The 21,709-nt window shown below is 37.9% G+C and overlaps 1 protein-coding gene across 2 annotated transcripts in view; it reads left to right on the top strand.

Annotated features, from left to right (window-relative positions):
* Positions 1-21,709, top strand: part of CHM (CHM Rab escort protein) — a 251,299-nt gene that overhangs the window by 170,504 nt on the left and 59,086 nt on the right. For both annotated transcript variants that reach the window (XM_027053772.2, XM_027053771.2), the window contains one exon: positions 10,803-10,899. In XM_027053772.2, the coding sequence (XP_026909573.1) occupies positions 10,803-10,899 (97 nt within the window). The remainder of the gene's footprint in view (positions 1-10,802; positions 10,900-21,709) is intronic.

Genomic DNA, 21,709 nt, shown 5'->3' with positions numbered 1-21,709 from the left:
CTCCCAGCTACCCAGTCTGTAGTATCAGAACTCTGTTCTCACTGAGCAGCAATCGTGCACCCATCCTTTGTATTCATCTTCCATCCACTCTCCGCTTTTACATTGTCCATGACCAAGCCCCAGGCAGCACCTCCCTGTTGAGTTTTATCTCAGATGCGGCTGTTTTTCCCAACCCCTTACTTCTGAGGCACTGCAGCTTTGATCCGTTCTGCCCCTCTGCAGAAGGGTCTCACCTAGCAAATGGCCAAGTGCCAGCCACACCAAGTAATGTTCACGGGACCCTGCTGCTGCCGATGCCCAGAGAATGTGGCTGGGTGCCAGTCTTCCCTAGAAAAAGTTCACGCGATCGTGTGGCAGCAGCGTTTCAGGGATTATGGCAAATCGCAACATGTATCTGGCACCAGGCTTCGCCCCCAACAACCTTGTTCCAGCACCAGCATATGTGGTTATTCTCCCAGGTCTACTGGGGCCTTTGCCTGTGGGGGAGCCATACAGCCTCAACCAGATGTCCTCCCAGCTTGGGAACCACCTCTCCCCATGTGGCCTAAAGCCCCCTGGACTTCACTCTGCTCCCAGGGATTTGCCCTTCCCACCAGATCACTGCCAGGTATCGAGTTGTGGAGTTTCAGACTCTGTGCTCCCCCTGTTTATAGGGTCTTAATGGAATTTAAGCCCTCTCCTTTCTCCTTTCTCCTTTCTCCCTTTTAGTTCAGTCCCTGTGGCTTTTGTACTATTCCGCTTTCTCTCCAGCCGCTTTTGGCAGGGGGGGGGTCCTTTTTCCCGTACTCCCCCCTTTCTCCCCCCCCATCTCTGTCCTCTCTCTGCAAGCAAAAACAGCTCCCTGCTCTCTGCGGCTTGTCTCTCCCCCAGACCACCTCTCTGCGCTGCGTACCTGCTGAGTTGTGTGGTTCACGTTGTGCAGATTGTCATGTTAATCCTCAAATCAGTTTTCTAGGCGTGCAGGATGGTTTAGTGTTGATCTGGCTGTATTTCATGGACGTGAGACACAAAAAAAATTTCCATGCTGTTCCACTATCTTGGCTCTTCCCTATCAGGCTTTTCTTTTCTTTAAAGAAGAAAAGTATGTATTTCTTTAAAGAAGAAGTGGATATTTCAACTGATGCTGTGGAGGTAGTAAAAAGGGAGGGAGAGTTTGAAGATATCCAGGAGAAAAGGAAGATAACTGATGCAGCAAGGTCCAGGTAAAGGTGGGGAGTATGAGATTCAGAGAACAGGTAAAACCGTTGACCTTAGAGGGGATGTGAGACACTTGCAATAAGAGGATGAATGGAGGATATTTGTAGGTCTGGGAGTTTCCATCTAATGGAATCCATTTACTCTTTAAATTACGAAGTGAGGTCATCTCCTGAGAATTGAGGTGTAAGTGTCGGGAACAGGTCAAAGCTCAAGGAAAGATATACAGTAATAACTGTGGGGGGTTGGAGTATGGCCTCTCTCATTGTCAGATGGCTGCACAGTGTTGATTGCCGAATTGAGCCTGGTGGTTATGGATGTATGGTGGCATTAATCTGCCCCTATCCTTTCAGCTCTTCCATTCTCTTACCCCACTTAATCTTCTCAATGATCTGTTAAGAGACCTACAATTCCTTGTCCTCTCCTTTTCCTCCTAGTTTACCATTCTTCCCTCTTCCTTTTTCATGTTCTGGTCCCCGTGGTGGATTTTCTGAACTGCCCTTCCCCCAACACCTTCAATTCCTATGTAGCCATGTTCTTCCACTGTACCCACAGAGGAAAATTTTGTCTCTGGATGAGTCTATAATTTACATCTGGATCACAGAAGGATACTTGAGAAAACCACACATCCACACAGACTGGCACTCCCACAGAGTCAGGGTTGCCAATCTCATTCAGCTAGACCGTTGCTACCACCAGTTAGTTTATCCACTGGTCTCGGATAGCTCCCTCTCCCATTCCTCTCAGTGCCTAGTCCAAATCTTTACTGTTTTACCCACCCTCCTCTGTCTTAGCTCTTTCACCTCACCCCTCACTTCACTGAGAAAATTAAGGCCCTACTAAGCACAATGGCCCTTGACCTCCTGCCCCACCACCCACAACTGATATACAAGTACAGAGAGTAATGACAGGGCTCCCCTCCTTGTCCAAGGCCAACCCCATTCATAAGTGCTCTTGATGTACACACATGTGCACGCACACACACCACCCTGCATCTGTGTCCTGTCTTCTGCCTTTCCCTGCTACTGGTACCTTGCCTTCAACCTATATACATGTACTAGTATTTTCTTCCAAAATTAATATTAAAAAAAAATCTCCTTTTGCCCCCATCTCTAATTGTATCCCATCTCTCCTCTGATCTCATCAACATTTTCAAGACAGTGTCTATACTTGCTCCCTCCAGCTCCTTACTTCTCATCCATTTCTAGACCAGCCTGGCTTTTACCTCCACATTTCTACCACAATTTTTCTTGCTAAGTTTATTAATAACTTTATAATGGTCAGGAGCATAGGACAGTTTTTTTTTTTTCTATTAGGTCTTTTCTGGTACATTTGACAATGTTGATTATTACCTTTTTCTTGAAACTCTATACTCCTTGGCTTCCATGATACTGTGCTCTCCTGGTTCTCATAACTCTCTGAATAGTCCATCTCTGCTGCTTTTATGGTCTCTATCCTCTTAAATATTGGGGCTCCCCCAGGTTCTCACTTCAACCCACATTATCTCTTGCTCTATGCACACTTGCTGCTGGACTCCATGTACTTACATAGTTCCAACTCTGCATAAATGTTGGTGACAGCTACTTCTTTATCTCCCAGGAATGTTGGTCAAACTTCTTGCTGGACATCTATCCCAAAGTCCCCTCAAATTGAACATACTCAGAACTTAACTCACCATTTTCCCTCTCAAAACTACTTATCCAGTGTTCCCTGCCTTCGTGAGAAGCACTGATGTCCTTCCAACTAACAATTTCTTCCTCCCATCTCTGGTATCCCCTGAGCCTCCAGGTCCTCTCATTGTACTTCCTTGAATTGGCTCCAATATGCTTTTCCTCTCAGTTCTTATTCTCACTCCTCTGGTTTCAGAACTCATCTCTGCCTTCTAACTGGTTGTTCCTCCTCTCATCTTGTCTCCTTCATATCCATCCTCTAAAGAGCTATCAGAGTGATCAGTCTAAAAGTGTACATTTATACTTCTCTTTGTTTCCTATATTGGCTTCTTTCCTCTTTGTAAATTTTGAAGCATATGTGATGAACCTTAAAAAGAGGAAAGGGTAGGTGTAAGTCTAGGTAAATTTTATGAAAGTGGTACTAGAGAGTTGAGGGTATTCCCTTTTGATGGCTTTTCCTAATCTCTATGAGTTTTAAGACAGTTACCTTCTCAGAGTTCAAGACACAGAAGGTACTGTGGTCGGGGTTACTGATTGTATTTAAATTTTTTAAAAATTAGACATTATGGTTGTAGGAAGCAAAAGAAATATAGGCATACCTCAAAGGTTTTGTGAGTCCAGTTCTAGACCACTGCAGTAAAGTGAATGTCACAATAAAGCAAGTCAAATGATTTTTTTTTGTTTAGTTTCTCAGTTCATATAAAATTATGTTTACACTATACTGTGGCCTATTAAGTGTTCAGTATAGCATTATGTATAAAAAATGTACTTACCTTAAAAATACTTTATTTCTAAACAATCCGAACTATCATCTGAGCTTTCAGTGAGTTCTAATCCTTTTGCTGGTGGAGGGTTTTGCCTTGATGTTGATGGCTACTGACTGATCAGGGTGGTGGTTACTAAAGGTTTGGGTGGCAGTGACAATTTCTTAAAATGAGACAACAATAAACCTTGCTGCATCAATTGACTCTTCTTTTATGAATGGTTTCTCTGTAGCATACAATGCTGTTTGATAGCATTTTACCCACCATAGACGTTCTTTGAAAATTGGAGTCAATCCTATCAAAATTTGTTGCTGCTTTATCAACTAAGTTTATGTAGTATGTAAACCCTTTGTTGTCATTTCAATAATCTTCACAGCATCTTTGTCAGAAGTAGATTCCATCTCAAGAACTACTTTCTTTGCTCATCCATAAGAAGCAACTCCTCTGTTGTTAAAGCTTTATCATGAGATTGTAGCCATTTAGTTACTTCTTCAGACTCCACCTCTAATTCTAGTTCTCTTGCTGTGTCCACCACATCTGCAGTTCCACTGCAGACTCCTCCACTGAAGACTTGAACCCTGAAATTCATTCATGAGGGCTGGAATCAACTTTCTCCAAACTCCTGTTAATGTTGATATTTTGAACTCTTCCCGTGAATCATGAGTGTTCTCAATGGCATCTTAAATGGTGAATCCTTTCCCGAAGGTTTTCAAATTACTTTGCCCACATCCATCAAGGGAATCACTGTCTATGGCAGGTATAGTTTGACAAAATGCATTTCTTACATAATAAGACTTGAAAGTCAAAATTCCTTGTGGATCCATGTACTGCAGAAAAGATGTTTGATAGGTAAAGATAGGATTGAGTATGTAGAAAGGGAGATGCTAGGACTTGAAGATCCCAGGGAGCAAAGCCACATCTTTTAAAACAATGCTGGAAACATCCATGAGAAAAACTCCCTCAGGCGTAAAGTTTTTCTTAAGAATGTAACAAATACCACCTACTCCCCCTTCATGTTTCCCTCAGGAATAAACAACTCATCACCAACAGGTATCTTTTTTTTTCCTAAAAAGAAACCAAAAAGAAGAGGAGGAAGAGACCAAAACCCTATAAAATAAAGTTGCTTGCTTATACTCAGGGGTATTCACTTTCAGATGCCCCCTCTCTGTAGAGAGATCTTTCATACTATTCTTACCTTCTGATCTTACACTCTGATAAACTTTTGCCTGCTGCTCATTTTATTCTGTGTACACCTCCTCATTCTTTGAATTGGCTAAACAACGAGCCCTGGCATTGAGGTATTTATTCTGCAAAATGTGTTAGCAAGCATGAAAACAACATTAATCTTGTTGTACATCTCCATCAGAGCTCTTGGGTGACCAGGTTCTTTGTCAATGAGCAGTCATATTTTGAAAGGAATCTTTTTTCTGAGTAGTAGGTCTCAACAGTGGGCATAAAACACTCAGTAAACTATGTTGTATCATCCAGGCTTTCTTGTTCCATTTACAGAGCAGAGGGAGAATAGATTTAAAATAATTCTTAAAGGCCCTAGGATTACTAGAATGATAAATGAGCATTGGCTTCAACCAGCTACAATAGCCTTTAACAAGAGAGTCAGCCTGTCCTTTGAAGTTTAAAGCCAGATGTTGACTTCTCTTCTGTAGCAATGAAAGTCCTAGATGACATCTTCTTCCAATAGAATGCTATTCAATATCTGGAAAATCAGTACTGTAGTGTAGTCACCTTCATGAATTATCGTAGTTACATCTTCTGGATAACTTGCTGCAGCTTCTTTATCAGTACTTGCTGTTTCACCTTGCACTTTTTTAAAAAATTTGAATTCAAGTTAGTTAACATACAGTGTACTTTTGGCTTCAGGAGTAGAGCCCAGTGATTCATCTCTTATATAGGACACCCAGTATTCATCCCAACAAGTGCCTTCCTTAATACCCATCACCCATTTAATCCATCCCCCCCACCCACCTCCCCTACAGGAACCCTCAGTTTGTTCTCTGTATTTAAGAGTCTCTTATGCAAAAGGGTTCCCCTATCTCCACATCCTCACCAACATTTGTTGTTCCCTGTGTTAATTTTATCGTTTCTGACACGTGTGAGGTGGTATCTCATTGCAGTTTTGATTTGTATTTCCCTGATGATGAGTGATTTGGACATCTTTTCATGTGTCTGTTGGCCGTCTGTATGTATTCTTTGGAAAATGTCTATTAATGTCTTCTACCCATTTCTTCACTGGATTATCTGTTTTATGGGTGTTGAATTTGATAAGTTATTTTTGACACTAACCCTTTATCCATTACGTCATTTTCAAATATCTTCTCTCATTCCATAAGATGCCTTTTAGTTTTATTGATTGTTTCCTTAGCTGTGCAGAAGCTTTTTATATTGATGAGGTCCCAATAGTTCATTTTTGTTTTTATTTCCCTTGATTTTGGAGACATGACCTGAGGTTGAGGTCAAAGAGGTTGCTGCCTGTTTTCTCCTGTAGGATTTTGATGGTTTTCGTCTCACATTTTAGGTCTTTCATCCATTTTGAATTTACTTTTTGTATGGTGTAAGAAAGTGGTCCAGTTTCATTCTTCTGCATGTTGCTGTCCAGTTCTCCCAGCACCATTTGCTAAAGAGATTATCTTTTTTTTTTCATTGGATACTCTTTCCTGCTTTGTCAGAGATTAGTTGGCCATATATTTGTGGGTCCATTTTTAGGTTCTCTATTCCATTGGTCTAGTTATCTGTTTTTGTGGCAATACCATACTGTCTTGATGATTATAGCTTTGTAATACATCTTAAAGTCTGGAGTTGTGATACCTCCAGCTGTGGTTTTCGTTTTCAACATTACTTTGGCTATTTGGGGTCTTTTGTGGTTCCATACAAATTTTAGGATTGTTTGTTCTAGCTCTGTGAAGATGCTGGTGTTATTTTGATAGGGATTGTATTGAATGTGTATAGATTGCTTTGGGTAGTATTTGTTTAACAATTTTTGTTCTTCCAATGAGCATGGAATATTTTTCTATTTTTTTGTGTCTTCTTCAATGTCTTTCATAACCTTTCTATAGTTTTCCGCATACAGATCTTTTACCTTTTTGGTTAGGTTCTAGATATAGCATTTTAAAAATACATCCTAACAAGTTATTAGGTCTTTGATCTCTGTAGCAGGGGTTTCTCTGCTGTCTTCTAAGCCTTTTTCAAGCCCAGCTATTAGTATTATGACTGTTGTTCTAAATTCTTATTTAGATGTATTGTGTATATCTGTTTTGAGCAATTCTCTGGCTGTGATTTCTTCTTGACCTTCCTTTTGGGGAGAATTCCTTTATCTTGTCATTCTGGCAGTCTGTCTTTTATGTGTTTTAAAAACTTTTTATGTGTCCTTCACCTGAGACTACTGCTATATTAAAAAGGGATCGTACAATGTCCAGGCCTGGCACTCCAGGAAGTACTTCTGTTGTGTGTTGCATGTACTCTGCTGTTGGGTTCTGGCTGCCCGGTCCCACTGATCAGTCCTCTGCAGAGCTCCTCCTTGCTTGCAATGATGGAGTGTTTGGACCTTTAACTAGGTGTGCTTTGATTTCTTTGTTGAAGTAACCCTGGAAAAAAAAGGAGGTGGGGGGAGCCTGATGCTATAAAAAGAGAACAATAAAAGGGGAGAAAAGAAAACAAATAGAGAATTAAAACCTATAAGGTTGATTCCAAAGAAAGAGAAAGGAAAAGAAAGAAGAAAAAAAGCAAAAGAAAAGAGAAAAGATGGAACCCGAGTAGAATTAAAAAGCCTGATCAAAAAATATATATGTCTGTGTGTGTGTATGTATGTGTAGATAGATAGCTAGATAGTGTATATATGTGTAGATAGATAGATATGACAAAAAACAAATCAGAAACTATAAACCTGATTTGAAAAGAAAACAGAGAGGGAGGAAAGCAAGAAAGAAAAAAGAAAAAAATAAAAGGTTGTCTGTTGGTGCCTGAGGCTGGTGGCTGTGTTGGTCTGGAGGGAGTCTGTCTACATTGAGTAAGTTAGTCTTGCTCTAGTAAGTGAGCATTTGCTAGGCATGGAGGGGTAGGGTTTGTTCTAAGCGTGTACTGCCTCCACTGGTGACCGCTGTGCTACTCTCTTAAGTCCCACTGTGTTGGTGTTAGGAAAATTTCCGTCACCCCAATCTCTCCTCCCGACTGGGCTCTCACCCCCTGCTGTTCAGGCAGGCCTCACTGAATAGCGAGGGCAGTCAGCATTCCCTGCACCATTATTCTCCTGTGGCTTCCCCTTGGCACTCTGATGGGATTCAAATCCTGAAGTCTTAATGGACCCCGAATGGTGCAAATCCAGATCCACTCCCCTCCTCCAGGGATCCTACTGCTGAAAGGCCTTTGGCTGGCACCTGCAGGTATTTTTTCCTTGGGGAGGCAATAAAACCTGTTTCCAAATAATCCAGGAAGGGTACTATTCTTTCCCAGTGCACCCTGGAGATCATTACACCATGCTGTGCACTCCAAGGCCAACTACCCACTCCCCAGGAGTGTGTGTCATTACTCTACTCTAGAGAAAGTCATGCACTTCCAAAACCTTTGAGTTTCAGCTCCTAAGGTTATGTACAAAAAAGAACTGACACTCTCCATACTTCTCATTCCCCCCTCCATAGTCCGTAGAGGTTTTCCTCTTGTGCTAACTCGATGCCATAATTTCACAACCCCTCTTTCTTTCTCTGCCTTTTGTCTCTCCACAGAAAGGGTTCCCTCCCCTCTGTGGCTATGCTGGTTTATTTCCCTCATTTCATATCCACACACCTCACTCCTGCTAAGCTGTCCACCGTCCAACTGTGGAGATCCTTCTGCTGGTCCACAGATCAATTTCCTGGGTTTTCCAAGTGATCTGACCTCAAAACAGCTATGTTTAATGGACAAAGAAAATCCCGGTCCTCCTACTTCTCCATCATCTTCACCTTGCACTTTTATGTTACGGAAATGGCTTCCTTCCTTAAGCCTTCTGAACCAACCTTGGCTAGCTTCACACTTTTCTGTAACTTTCTCACTTCTCTCAGCCTTCATAGAATTAAAGAGAGTTAGGGCCTTGCTCTGAATTAGACTTTGGCTTAAGGGAATGTGGTAGCCATTTTGATCCAGACCACTGAAACTTTCTCCATATCAACAATCTATCTCTTTACCTTTCTTACATTCTTATGTTGAGTAACACCTTTTACTTCCTTCAAGAACTTTTCCTCTGCATTTGCAACTTGGCTGTTCAGTACAAGAGGCCTAGCTTTTGGTCTGTCTTGGCTTTCAACATCCCTTTTTCACTTAGAAATAAGCTTAATTATTTCTAGCTTTTGATTTAAAGTATGAGATGTGCAACTCTTTCTTTCACTAGAATACTTAGAGGCCATTATAGAGTTAATAATTTGCCTAATTTCAGTATTATTGTGTCTTAGGGAATAGGGAGGCTTGAGGAGAGGGTAGAGACTGGGGAACATTGGCTGGTGAAGCAGTTGGAGTACACAAAGCATTTATCAATGAAATTTGCGGTTCTATATGTATGGGCTCAGTTCATGGAACCCCTAAACAATTACAATAGTGACATCAAAGATCACTGATCATACGTAACCATAAAAAATATAATAAAAAAGTTTGAAATATTGTGAGAATTACCAAAATGTGAATTAGAGATACTAAGTAAGCAAAATGCTGTTGGAAAAATGGTACCAGTAGATTTGCTCAATGCATGGTTGCCACAGACCTTCATATTTGTAAAAAAAAAAAAATGCAGTATTTGCAAAGTGTAATAAAGCAAAGCACAATAAAATGTGCTATGCCTGAATGTTGGTGCAGTTCCTACAATATCTTTCTGGCTTTAAACGTTTTTACTCATAATCATTTGATAATTATTATACATTAGATACATGTTTTACTGGTTCCTCTCTCTTTAAAGTACATTTTGTGTCATGGACATCCAGCAGCAAAAGGGAGTTAAGAGGAATATGGAGAACACAGTTTTGGGGACATCGTAAGCCCAAAAATGTACTTCTAAGTAATGCGATAGAATATTCATGGTTATCAAAAGAATATCTGTTTTGAGAACTTGTAGGCATTTCCTGTTTTGGCTATCAATGTGACTTCACGAGTCAAAATCTAAGCATAGTGCTCACAGGTAAAAGTGTAAATTGGGCTTCACATTTTGACAAGTGTTTTATATATGAGAGAATATAGTTTTCTCAGATTGAAGATTAAATTGAGAATTAATATTGAAACTTTTGGTTTTATAGAGAAACATTGACCTGATTGTCATTTTAATTATAAGGCCATGCAATATATTAGTAGTGCCTATAGCATATCAGCATACTGCATATCAATAAACATTAATTAATTAATACTTTAAATATTTATTTATTTATTTTGAGAGAGAGAGAGCCCTAGCAAGGGAAGGGCAGAGACAGAGGGAGAGAGAGCGTATCCTAAGCAGGCTCCCCTCTATCAGCACAGAGCCAGATGTAGTCAGTCAATCTCACAAACCGTGACATCATGACCTGAGCCAAAATCAATAGTCGGGTGCTCAACCAACTGAGGTACCCCAATAAACATTATTTTAAAATAATTTTCCATTTTACTTTAAATTCTGGGTTTCTAGTTTTAGTGCTAGAATCCTTAAATTAAAGACATTCATTTGGAAACATTTTGGTATATGTTTGGCTACACTGTTGACATATTACTTTGCTTATTTCAATATCTTTCAGATTTGTAACATTTTTAAATTTTAACACTCTATACCTACTGCTTTTAGCCATTATGAATAATCAAAATTAATATGATCTGTTTTCAAATACTGAAGTGCATATAATTCAGAAGTAATGAGTCATAATTTAATCCTTTGAAAATAATAAGTGAAGAATTTAACAAATATTAAAGATATTTGAAACATTTCTTGTCCATGAATTAATTATATGAATGCAACATATGTGATATATAAGTATATAAATAATGCAGAAATTGGACATTCAGGCACATGTATATGTTACATGTTTCAAATTCTGTTCTAAAATCTTTACAAGCTAAATTTTTTCAAACATCATGGAGTTTGAAAAAAAGATAATTTGAGAGTTAACTAAACTCTAATGATAGAAGAATGAAAATGAGATCTACCCCTTATGTCTAATATTTTATTTCTACTTTTCAGATTTCCATTTTGACAGTGCCAGCAGTGGAGACAGGAACTTTTGCTGTTCGGGTCATTGAGTTATGTTCCTCAACAATGACATGCATGAAAGGCACATGTGAGCACAGTAGAACTGGTTGTCTTATGTGTTTGTTTTGGGAGTAAAGGGGGACAACCATTGATAAAGTTGTCTGGGTTCTGATTATAGTTTTGCTATATATATATATATATATATATATATATATATATATATGTATATAGGCAATGTATATATATGTATATAGGTAATGTATATATATGTATATAGGCAATGTATATATATGTATATATATATACATACACACACATGTATATATATACACACACACATATATATATACACACATGTATATATAAATATACATCCAAGTTAGTTAGCATATAGTGCAATAATGATTTCAGGAGTAGAATCCAGCGATTCATCCCCTACATATAACACCCAGTGCTTATCCCAACAAGTGTCTTCCTTATGCCCCTTACCCATCTAGCCATCCCCCCACCCACAACCCCTCCAGCAACCCTGTTTGTTCTCTATATTTAAGAGTCTCTTACGTTTTCCACCTCCGTTTTTATATTATTTTTGCTTCCCTTCCCCTATGTTCATCTTTTTTGTGTCTTAAATCCCACACGAGTAAAGTCATATGATATTTGTATTTCTCTAATTTCACTTGGCATTATACCCTCCACTTCCATCCACATTGTTGGAAATGACAAGATTTCATTCTTTTTGATTGCTGAGTAATGTTCCATTGTATATATGTACCACATCTTCTTTATCCTTTCATCTGTGGATGGACATTTGGGCTCTTTCCATACTTTGGCTATTGTCAATAGCCCTGCTATAAACATCGGGGTGCATGTGTCCCTTCGAAGCAGCACTCCTTTATCCTTTGGATAAAAACCTAGTGGTGCCATTGCACGGTCGTAGGGTAATTGTATTTTTTAACTTTTTGAGGAATCTCCATGCTGCTTTCCAGAGTGGCTGCACCAGTTTGCATTCCCACCAATGCAAAAGAGTTCCCCTTTCTCCACATCCTCACCAACATCTGTTGTTGCCTGAGTTGTTAATTTTAGCTATTCTGACTGGTGTGAGGTGGTAACTCATTTTGGTTTTGATTTGTATTTCCCTCATGATGAGTGATGTTGAGCATTTTTTCATGTGTCTGTTAGCCATCTGGATGTCTTCTTTGGAAGTGTCTATTCATGCCTTCTGTACATTTATTAACTGGATTATTTGTTTTTTGGGTGTCGAGTTTGATAAGTTGTTTACAGATTTTGCATACTTACCTTTTATCTGATATGTCATTTGCAAATTATCTTCTTCCATTCCGTTGTAGTTGCCTTTTAGTTTCGCTGTTTCCTTCATTGTGAAAAAGCTTTTTATCTTGATGAGGTCCCAGTAGTTCATTTTTGCTTTTGTTTCCCTTGCCTCCAGAAACGTGTCAAGTAAGAATTGCTATGACTGAGGTCAAATAGATTTTTGCCTGCTTTCTCCTCTAGGATTTTGATGGCTTCCTGTCTTACGTTTAGGCGTTTTATTCATTTTCAGTTTATTTTTGTGTTTGGTGTAAGAAAGTAGTTCAGGTTCATTCTTTTGCATGTCGCTGTCCACTTTTCCCAGCACCACTTGCTGAAGAGACTGTCTTTATTCCATTGAATATTGTTTCCTGCTTTGTCAAAGATTAGTTGGCCATACGTTTGTGGGTCCATTTCTGGGTTCTCTATTATGTTCCATTGATCTGAGTGTCTGTTGTGCCACTACCATACTGTCCTGGTGATTACACCTTTGTAATACAGCTTGAAGTCTGGAATTGTGATTCCTCCTGCTTTGGTTTTCTTTTTCAGGATTGCTTTGGCTATGTGGGGTCTTTTCTGGTTCCATAAAATTTTCGGATTATTTATTCTAGCTCTGTGAAGAATGTTGGGGTTATTTTGATAGGGATTGCATTAAATATGTAGATTGCTTTGGGTAGTATCGACATTTTAACAATATTTGTTCTTCCTATCCAGGAGCATTGAATAATTTTCCATTTTTTTTGTGTCTTCTTCATTTTCTTTCATAAGCTTTCTATATTTTTCATGGTATAGATTTTTCACCTCTTTGCTTTGATTTATTCCTCGGTATTTTATGGTTTTTGGTGCAATTGTCAATGGGATAGATTCCTTGATTTCACTTTCTATTGCTTCGTTATTGGTGTATAGAAATGCAACTGGTTTCTGTGCATTGATTTTATATTCTGTGACTTTGCTGAATTCATGAATCATTTCTAACATTTTTTTGGTGGAATCTTGTGGGTTTTCCATATAGAGTATAATGTTATCTGTGAAGAGTGAAAGTTTGACTTCCTCCTTGCCAATTTGGATGCCTTTTATTTCTTTGTGTTCTCTGATTACTGAGGTTAGGACTTCCAATACTATGTTGAATAACACTGGCAAGAGTGGACATCCCTGTCATATCCCCGACCTTGGGGGAAAAGCTCTGCTTTTCCCCATTGAGGATGATAGTAGCAATGGGTCTCTCGTATGTGGCTTTTGTGATCTTGAGTTATGGTCCTTCTATCCCTACTTTCTTGAGGGTTTTTATCAAGAAAGGATGCTGTATTTTGTCAAATGCTTTCTCTGCATCTATTGAAAGGATCGTGTGGTTCTTGTCCTTTCTTTTATTACTGTGATGTATCACATTGATTGATTTGCAGATACTGAACCAGCCTTTCATCCCATTATAAATCCCACTTGATCGTGGCAAATAATTCATTTAATGTATTGTTGGATCCAGTTGGCTGATATCTTGTTGAAAATTTTTGTATCCATGTTCATCAGGGAAATTGATCTCTAGTTCTCCTTTTTGAGTGGGGTGTTTCTCTGGTTTTGGAATCAAGGTAATGCTGGTGCCATAGAATGAGTTTGGATATTTTCCTTCTGTTTCTATTTTTTGGAACAGCTTCAAAAACATAGGTGTTAACTCTTCTTTAAATGTTTTGTAGAATTCTCCTGGAAAGCTATCCAGCCATGGGCTCTTGTTTTTTGGGAGATTTTTGATTACTAATTAAATTTCTGTTCAAATTATCTATTTCTTCTTGTTTCACCTCTGGTAGTTTATGTTTCCAGGATTTTGTCCTTTTCTTCTAGATTGCCCAATTTATTGGCATATAATTGCTCATAATATTCTCTTATTGTTTGTATTTATGCAGTGTTTGTGATCTCTCATCTTTAATTCTTCATTTTATTTATTTGAGTCCTTTTTCTTTTTGATTAATCTGCCTAGGTGTTTATCAATTTTGTTAATTCTTTCAAAGAACCAGTTTCTGGTTTCATTGAGCTGTTCTACTGGTTTTGTTTATTTATTTGTTTATTTGCTTTGGGTTTCAATAGCATTGATTTCTGCTCTAATCTGTATTTTCCTGTCTTTTGTTGGTTTGCGGTTTTATATGCTGTTCTTTTGCAGCTCTTTAAGGTTGTGGATTAGATTCTGTATCTGAGACCTTTCTTCCTTCTTTAGAAGGCCTGGATTCGTATATACTTTCGTCTTATGACCACCTTTGCTGCATCCCAGAGGTTTTGGGCTATGGTATTTTCATTTTCATTGGCTTCCATGTACTTTTTAATTTCCTCTTTAACTTCTTGGTTTGCGCATCCATTTTTGGTAAGATGTTCTTTAGTCCCAGTATTTGTTGTCTCTCGAAATTGTTTCTTGTGGTTGATTTTGAGTTTTATACCACTGTGGTTTGAAAATATGCATGGTATGATCTTGATGTTTTTGTACTTTTTGAGGGCTGGTTTCCCACTATGTGATCTATTCTGGAAAATGTTCCATGTGCACTCAAGAAGAATGTATATTCTGCTGCTTTAGGATGAAATGTTCTGAATATATCTGTTAAGTCCACCCAGTCCCATGTGTCATTAAAGCCATTGTTTCCTTGTAGATTTTCTGTTTAGATGATCTTCTTGTAAACAGCATATAGATGGATCTTGTTTTCTTATCCATAATGTTACCCTATGTCTTTTGATTGAAGCATTTAGTCCATTGACATTTAGAGCGAGTAGTGAAATATATGGACTTATTGCCATTGTGTTGCTTGTAGAGTTGGTGTTTCTGCTAGTGTTCTTTGGTCCTTTCTAGTCTTTGTGACTTTTTTTTCTTATTTGTTTTGGTTTTGCTTTTCTCCTCTCAGCGAGTCCCCCTTAAAATTTCTTGCAGGGCTGGTTTAGTGATTATGAACTCTAGTTTTTGTTTGGGAAACTTTTTATTTCTCCTTCCACTTTGAATGATAGTCTTGCTGGATAAAGAATTCTTGGTTGCATATTTTTCTGATTCAGCATGTTAAATATATCCTGCCACTCCGTTCCAGCCTGCCACACTTTGTGGATACACATTCTGCAAATCTGTTCTCTCTTCCCTTATAGGTTAAGGACTTTCTTCCCTTGCTGCTTTCATAATTCTCTCCTTGTCTGTGTATTTTGTGAATTTGACTATGATTTCCCTTGTTAATGGTCGGTTTTTGTTTAATGTAATGGGAGTTCTCTGTGCTTCCTGGATTTTTTTTATCTGTGTCTTTCCACAGGTTAGGAAAGTTTTCCAGTATGATTTGATCATATACAGCTTCTACCCCTTTTACTCTCTATTCATCTTCTTGGACCCCTATGATCCTGATGTTATTCCTTTTTAATGAGTCACTGAGTTCTCTAATTCTTATATCATGCTCTTTTGCCAATCCCCCCCCTTTTTTCTGCTTCATTATTCTCTATAAGTGTCTCTTGTATATTGTTGATTCGCTGCTCTGATTCATCCATCCTTCCTGTCGTGGCATCCATTCTAGATTGCATCTCATTTATTGCATTTTTACTTTTGTCCTGATCAGATTTATTTCAATGCATTTTTTTCAACCCTAGCCAGTATTCTTATCATCGAGGTTCTAAATTCTGGCTCAGACATCTTGCTTATATCTATGTTGATTAAGTCCCTGGCTGTCATTTTTTCTTGTTCTTTCTTTTGAGGTGGATTCCTTCCTATCTTCATTTTGGAGGAAGAAAAGTATTAATAAAATACAAAAATAAATTTTGGGAGATTAAAAACGACACCAAAACAAATTCAAATAAAGTAAGCTAGATCCTAGGTGTGTTTTGGTCTAGCTATTGACCATATTTTTTTTTTTTATTCACACACTTTTTGTTCACATACTTTATGTTCATACAATAAGTCATTCTATACCTTCCCCTTGCCTCTAGTTAGTTTTGTACCTAAATCTTCATAGGCCCCATTTTTAAGTTCTCCAGTGAGTTTCTGTGACATTCCAGTTCGTTTTGTAATTTTACTTATGCTTATTACAAACATACTTTCAAAAAAATTTTTTTTTACTACTACTGGTTTTCTTCTTTGATTTTCCTTAGAATTCTTAATCCAGTTTCTTATCTTCTACCATATGTAAATGATCAACTTAACGTTTTTATGAGTCTAAAGTTAAATAGTACTTTCATTTCTTCTACTAATATGTATCAAAAATTTTGTCTCTAACACTGTTCAGATATCATGCCTTCTACCACATATTTTGTAAAGATGTTTCAGTAAGTAGAAACCAGCAAGGATACATTAGATGTCATTATGCCTAGATCTAAATTGTGTACTGTAGTGATTACAAAGAAGCACACAGTGGCATCCCTAATTTGAAATGTTCATAATCTTATGAGACACCTAATAGAGCAAGACACTATTAACTGTGTGCAGTGTACTCTAATAGACATTTCAGGATAGGTGTAGTTGAGTACAACATAGGTCTGACCTTAAGGTACTCACAATCTAGTGGGACAGATAAGACAAACACAAAAGTCTCTGTAAGAGGCAGAATATGAAAGTACCAGAAGAGTGATACCAACAAACAGCAAACTGGAGAGATTCATAGGAGGGAAGAAACAGTATCTTAAAAATTTTGTAAACTTATATTAATTTTTCTTCAAACTGTTACATGAATTATGAGAAGCAGAAGACTAATCTGGTTTGGCATAGTTAATGAAAACATGACAATGTCTTCAGTTGTAGAACTACTGCTTACTAAAAAATGTCAAAATGTGGTTAAACAGAGAGGAGTGGGAGCTTGTTGCTAGTAGGCAGAGTGAAGAAAACTTTGCCCTTCTTGTTGTAATCTTAAATTTCCATTTGAGGAGTAGCTTACTCATGGTTTTCCCCCTTTTATAGTGATTTGTGATATAAGTAAATCTTTACCATGACAGTTACCCTTATTATTTTTCCCTATTACTTTTACCAGTTTTTTGTCATGTCTTTTTTATATTTATTAGTATCTTAAATATAAAACTACATTCATCTTTGATTTTCTGAATTAAATTTATTTTATGTTTTGAATATCTTTTGTAAATTTATTTTTATAAATTATTTCTCTACGTGAAGTACTTTTGTATCTCCAGTCTAACAATATTCATTATTGACCGTTTAAAAAAGGAAAGTAAAATTACTATAATCCTATAGATGACAAACACTTGGTATGTGTTTACCTTGTTTTTTTATATGTATATACATATATATATTCCATAAGTATCCAGTACTATTTTATATATTTTATAATCTTCTTTTCGAAAACACTTAATACAACAGAATTTTTTTGTATGTCTTTGATATTTTCAGTCATTGTGGGTATGCCATCTTTAATATCATGCTATTGAGATTAAGTGAAAATTTTTACATCATAGTCCTAGAAAAAAAACAGCTGGCCTAATAAATATTTGTGAAATTACATTAATTTTTAAAAACTTTTGAGTGGAATTATTGGGTCAAAGTATGTAGGCTTTTTTTATTTTGAAGTTATAGACTCATAGGTATTTGCAAAGATATTACAGAGAAGTCCCATGTACCCTTCACTCAGTTTCTTCCAATAGTTATATTTTATCAAATTATAGTACAATATCAAAACCAGGAAATTGGCATTGTTATAATGTGTGTATACAATTTTATCACCTGTGTAGATGCTTGTGACCATCCCACAATGATTCCTAACATTACCCTTTTGTAGCCATATCTGTATCTCTCCCTCCCCACACTGGGCACCTAATCCCTGGAAACCACTAATGTGTTTTCTATCTTAGTAATTTTGTCATTTTGATGGTGTCATTTAGAATGAGTCATACAATAAGTTAATCTTTTGAGACTGATTTTTTTTTTTACTCACTGTAATTTTAAGATTCATCTAAATTTTTGCATGTATCAATAGTACATTCCTGTTTATTACTTAGTAGTAGTCCATGGTAAGCTGTACTTCTTTCTGGCCTCCATGGTTTCTAATGAAAAATCTGCTATTATTTGAATGGTTTTTCCCATGTCGATAATGTGGTTCTTTTTCCCCTCAGGCTGCTTTCAAGATTTTCTTCTTAGTCTTTAATTGTTGTAAGTTTTAATATAATGTGTCTTGGCATAGATTTCTTTGGAATTATTCTATTTGAGATTTGTGCAGCTTCCTGAATTTGCAGGTTTCTTTTGCCAAATTCAGGAAGTGTTCATCCTTTACTTCTCCAAATACTTTCCAGTCTTACCCTTTTTTTCCTCGTGTAACATGACTATTAGATCTTTCACTATAGTTCCACATGTCTCTGAGGCTCTATTTCTTTATTCAAAAATATTTATTATACCTGTTAAGAGGAATTTATCATGCTAGGGACAGTGGATTATACAAAGGAACATAGCCAAAGTAGTAATAATAATAAGATAGTACAAAGAGCAAGAAGAGCCCAAAGTATGTGTTTTTCTGTTCATTTTTATGTAGGCTATTTTCTTTCATTTTGCATTGCATCATTTCAAGTTCACTAATTTTTTCCTTTGTCCCTTCCATTCTGTTGAGCCATCCATTGATGGTTTCTTAATTTAATTTGTGTATTTTTCAGATTAAAAATTTCCAGTTCTCCTTTAAATCTCCTATTTGCTGAGGCTTTCTATTTCTTTGCAGGGACTTTCTGTTGTTTCATTTTTTTCCAGCAGGTTTGTAATTGCTCACTAATGCATTTTTATGATGGCTGCATTGAATCTTGTTTAACTCCATCAGCTGTGTCATGTTGGCATCTGTCATTGATTGTCTTTTTGCAATCAAGTTCAGGTTTTCCTGTTTTTTGGTATAATGAGTAGTTTTGGATTGATACCTGGGCATTTTTATTATTCTGTAATGGGACTTGGATCTTATTCTGTTTTAGTAGGAGCCCTCTGACATTGCTCTGGTGGATAAAGGGAGTGCCACCTTTTTACTGTCAGGGAAATGTAAGTCCCAGTTCCTCACTTGCCCTCTGCTGGAACCTGGAGGTTGGAGAATTTCCTCATTACTGCAGAGTGATTATATTGTAGGCTCTCCACTAGGCCTCTAACTGATTTCACCCTGGCTAGAAAGAACACAGGAATACCTTGTTACTTATTGTTCCCCACATGGTCTTCATTGACACAATCAGGAGAGGGGTATGACCTCATTATTCAGGGAGTGGTAGGAGACCACACTCTCCATTAGACTTCCACTGACACCACACCATTGGTGGTGTCAGTGGTGCCTCATTACTGCTGGGGAAGGGTTGAAATCCAGCATCCTGCCCTGGTCTCTACTGACACTGCAGAGGATGAAGACTGTTGTTACTCTTGGTGAGAATGAAGGTTTTGGCTCCTTACTTGGCCTTTTTTGATATCCTCCCCCAATGGGGCGGTTGAGACAACTTCATTACAAGGTGGCGTGGGGTGGAAGTCTAGACTCCTTCTTCAGCCTTTAATGGTGAGTGTAGAGGGTTAAGGTGTGTGTGTGTGTGGTGGTTGAGTGGAGTAGAGTAATAGCTGTCTAAAAGTTTTCTCTTTTACTAGGTGGTTTCTTTATTGATCCTTGACTAGAGAGAACACTTTTACTGGGATTTTTTTTTTTATCTGAACCCATTGATGTTTCTGGGTTGCTAGTTTCACTAGTAACCAGTCTGGGCTATATGAAGCAAGAAGAAAACCCAGGGAACTCTGCTATTTTGTTTCTTTCATCCAAAGGTCCCTAGCTAGCCTCCTTTCTTCTGTATACCTCTCATAGTCATCTTATGTTTGTTTTATGTATTATGTCCAAGATTTTTATCTATGCCTTAGCAGGAGGAAGAGGAAAAAGTACCTTTTAATCAGTCGTTCTGGAAGTAGAAGTCCTAGAGTGTCCAGAGTTTTAAGGCTTTTCATATATAGTGTCAAATTGTATCCCTCCCAGAGTTGTATCAATTTACATATTCAGTGGTAGTTTATAAGCAAGCATGTCTGTTTCTCCAAACCCTCAAGAGTACTGGTTATTAGCAAAACTCCTTTGCCAAATCGAAACTTGGAAAATGATATTTTGTTTAAATTTGTTTTTAAAAACTCATGAAGTTGAAGTTTTTGAACATTGGATATTTATACTTTTGTGAATCCCTTATTCTTTCCACTTATTATACTGCTTATTCTTTTCTTACCAACTTACAAGAGCAATATAAACATTACAGATATCAGCCCTTGATTTTAAGTGTTGCAAGTATATTTCTTGGTTCATTCAGTATTCTTTCAAAAGTGTGGGATAAGTAGAGGACATTATTTTAGGTCTTGTAAGTGAGACAGAAAGTGATGAAGAAAGCTTTCTGATCTCAGGAAGCTTTAAATTTAGTGGGGAAGGGAAAATCAACAGCAATAACTTAAAAAAAAATACAGCAGCAAAGAAATGTAACTTACGAATACAAGCAACAAGGGGCACCTGGATGGCTCAGTCAGTTGGGTGTCTGATTCTTGATTTTGGCTCAGGTCATGATCTCATGGTTCATGAGATCGAGCCCCATGTTAGGCTCTGTGCTGACACTGTGGAGCCTGCTTGGGATTCTCTCTCTTCCTCTCTCTCTTCTCCTTCCATGCTTTCACCTCCCTTTCTTAAAATAAATAAATAAACATTAACAAAGAATACAAGCAACAAATGTTGAATGCAGGAAATGCTGTGCTCTAGAATCTAAAGAATCCTTCAAGAAAAATAAGGGGCATGATCTTGTCCTTAAAAATGATGTATAAGAAGAGGAGAGGAGGCTGGGAAGACGACAGAGTAGGAGGATCTTAAGCTTGCCTCATCCAATGAATACAACTAGATAACACTCACATCAGCATATATAACCCAGAGAACAATCTGAAGACTGGAAGAACAAACTAAAGGTAGAAAAGAGGCCATATTGAAGAAGGTAGGAAAAGCAAAGATACAGTGTGAGAATAAAACAGACTATGGCCATCCTAGGTGGGGACAGAGACTGTGGTGCAGAGAAGGGGGAGAAACAGAGTATCACACCAGGGGACCTGCACAGGGAAGATAAATAGCCATAACATTTGGCTTCAAAAGCAAGAAGGGATGAATTTTGTGAGTTCTTACAACAAGTGGGATTTAAAGCTTTGAATTTTAAAAATCACTGTGCTCAATTCTGGGAGAGCCCAGAGAGCATTAGGAAGTGGAATCCTTGCTCTTAAGGAGACAGCACAAAAAACACCCTGCAGAGATAAAGTATGGAAACGGCAGCTTGAAAAATGTCTGAGGCAGGGGCCTGAGGCAGGGGCGCCTGGGTGGCTCAGTTGGTTAGGCATCTGACTTTGGTTCAGGTCATGATCTCACAGTTCGTGAGTTCAAGCCCCGCATTGGGCGCTGTGCTGACAGCTTGGAGCCTGGAGCCTGCTTCGGATTCTGTGTCTCCCTCTCTCTCTGCCCCTTCCATGCTTATGCTGTCTCTCTCAATAATAAATAAATGCTAAAAAAAAATCCATAAAAATAAAAAAAAAGAAAGAAAGAAAAATGTCTGAGGCAGATGGGAGGGAGAGAATTACTCATCTCAGAGCTTGGCTCAGAGAAGCAGGGATCACTGGGAGAGCATTCCAAGAACAAAGGACCTGG

Source organism: Acinonyx jubatus, chromosome X (genome assembly GCF_027475565.1).
Source record: "Acinonyx jubatus isolate Ajub_Pintada_27869175 chromosome X, VMU_Ajub_asm_v1.0, whole genome shotgun sequence".
Classification (NCBI taxonomy): Eukaryota; Metazoa; Chordata; class Mammalia; order Carnivora; family Felidae; genus Acinonyx; species Acinonyx jubatus.
This window is presented reverse-complemented; position numbering and strand designations above follow the sequence as displayed.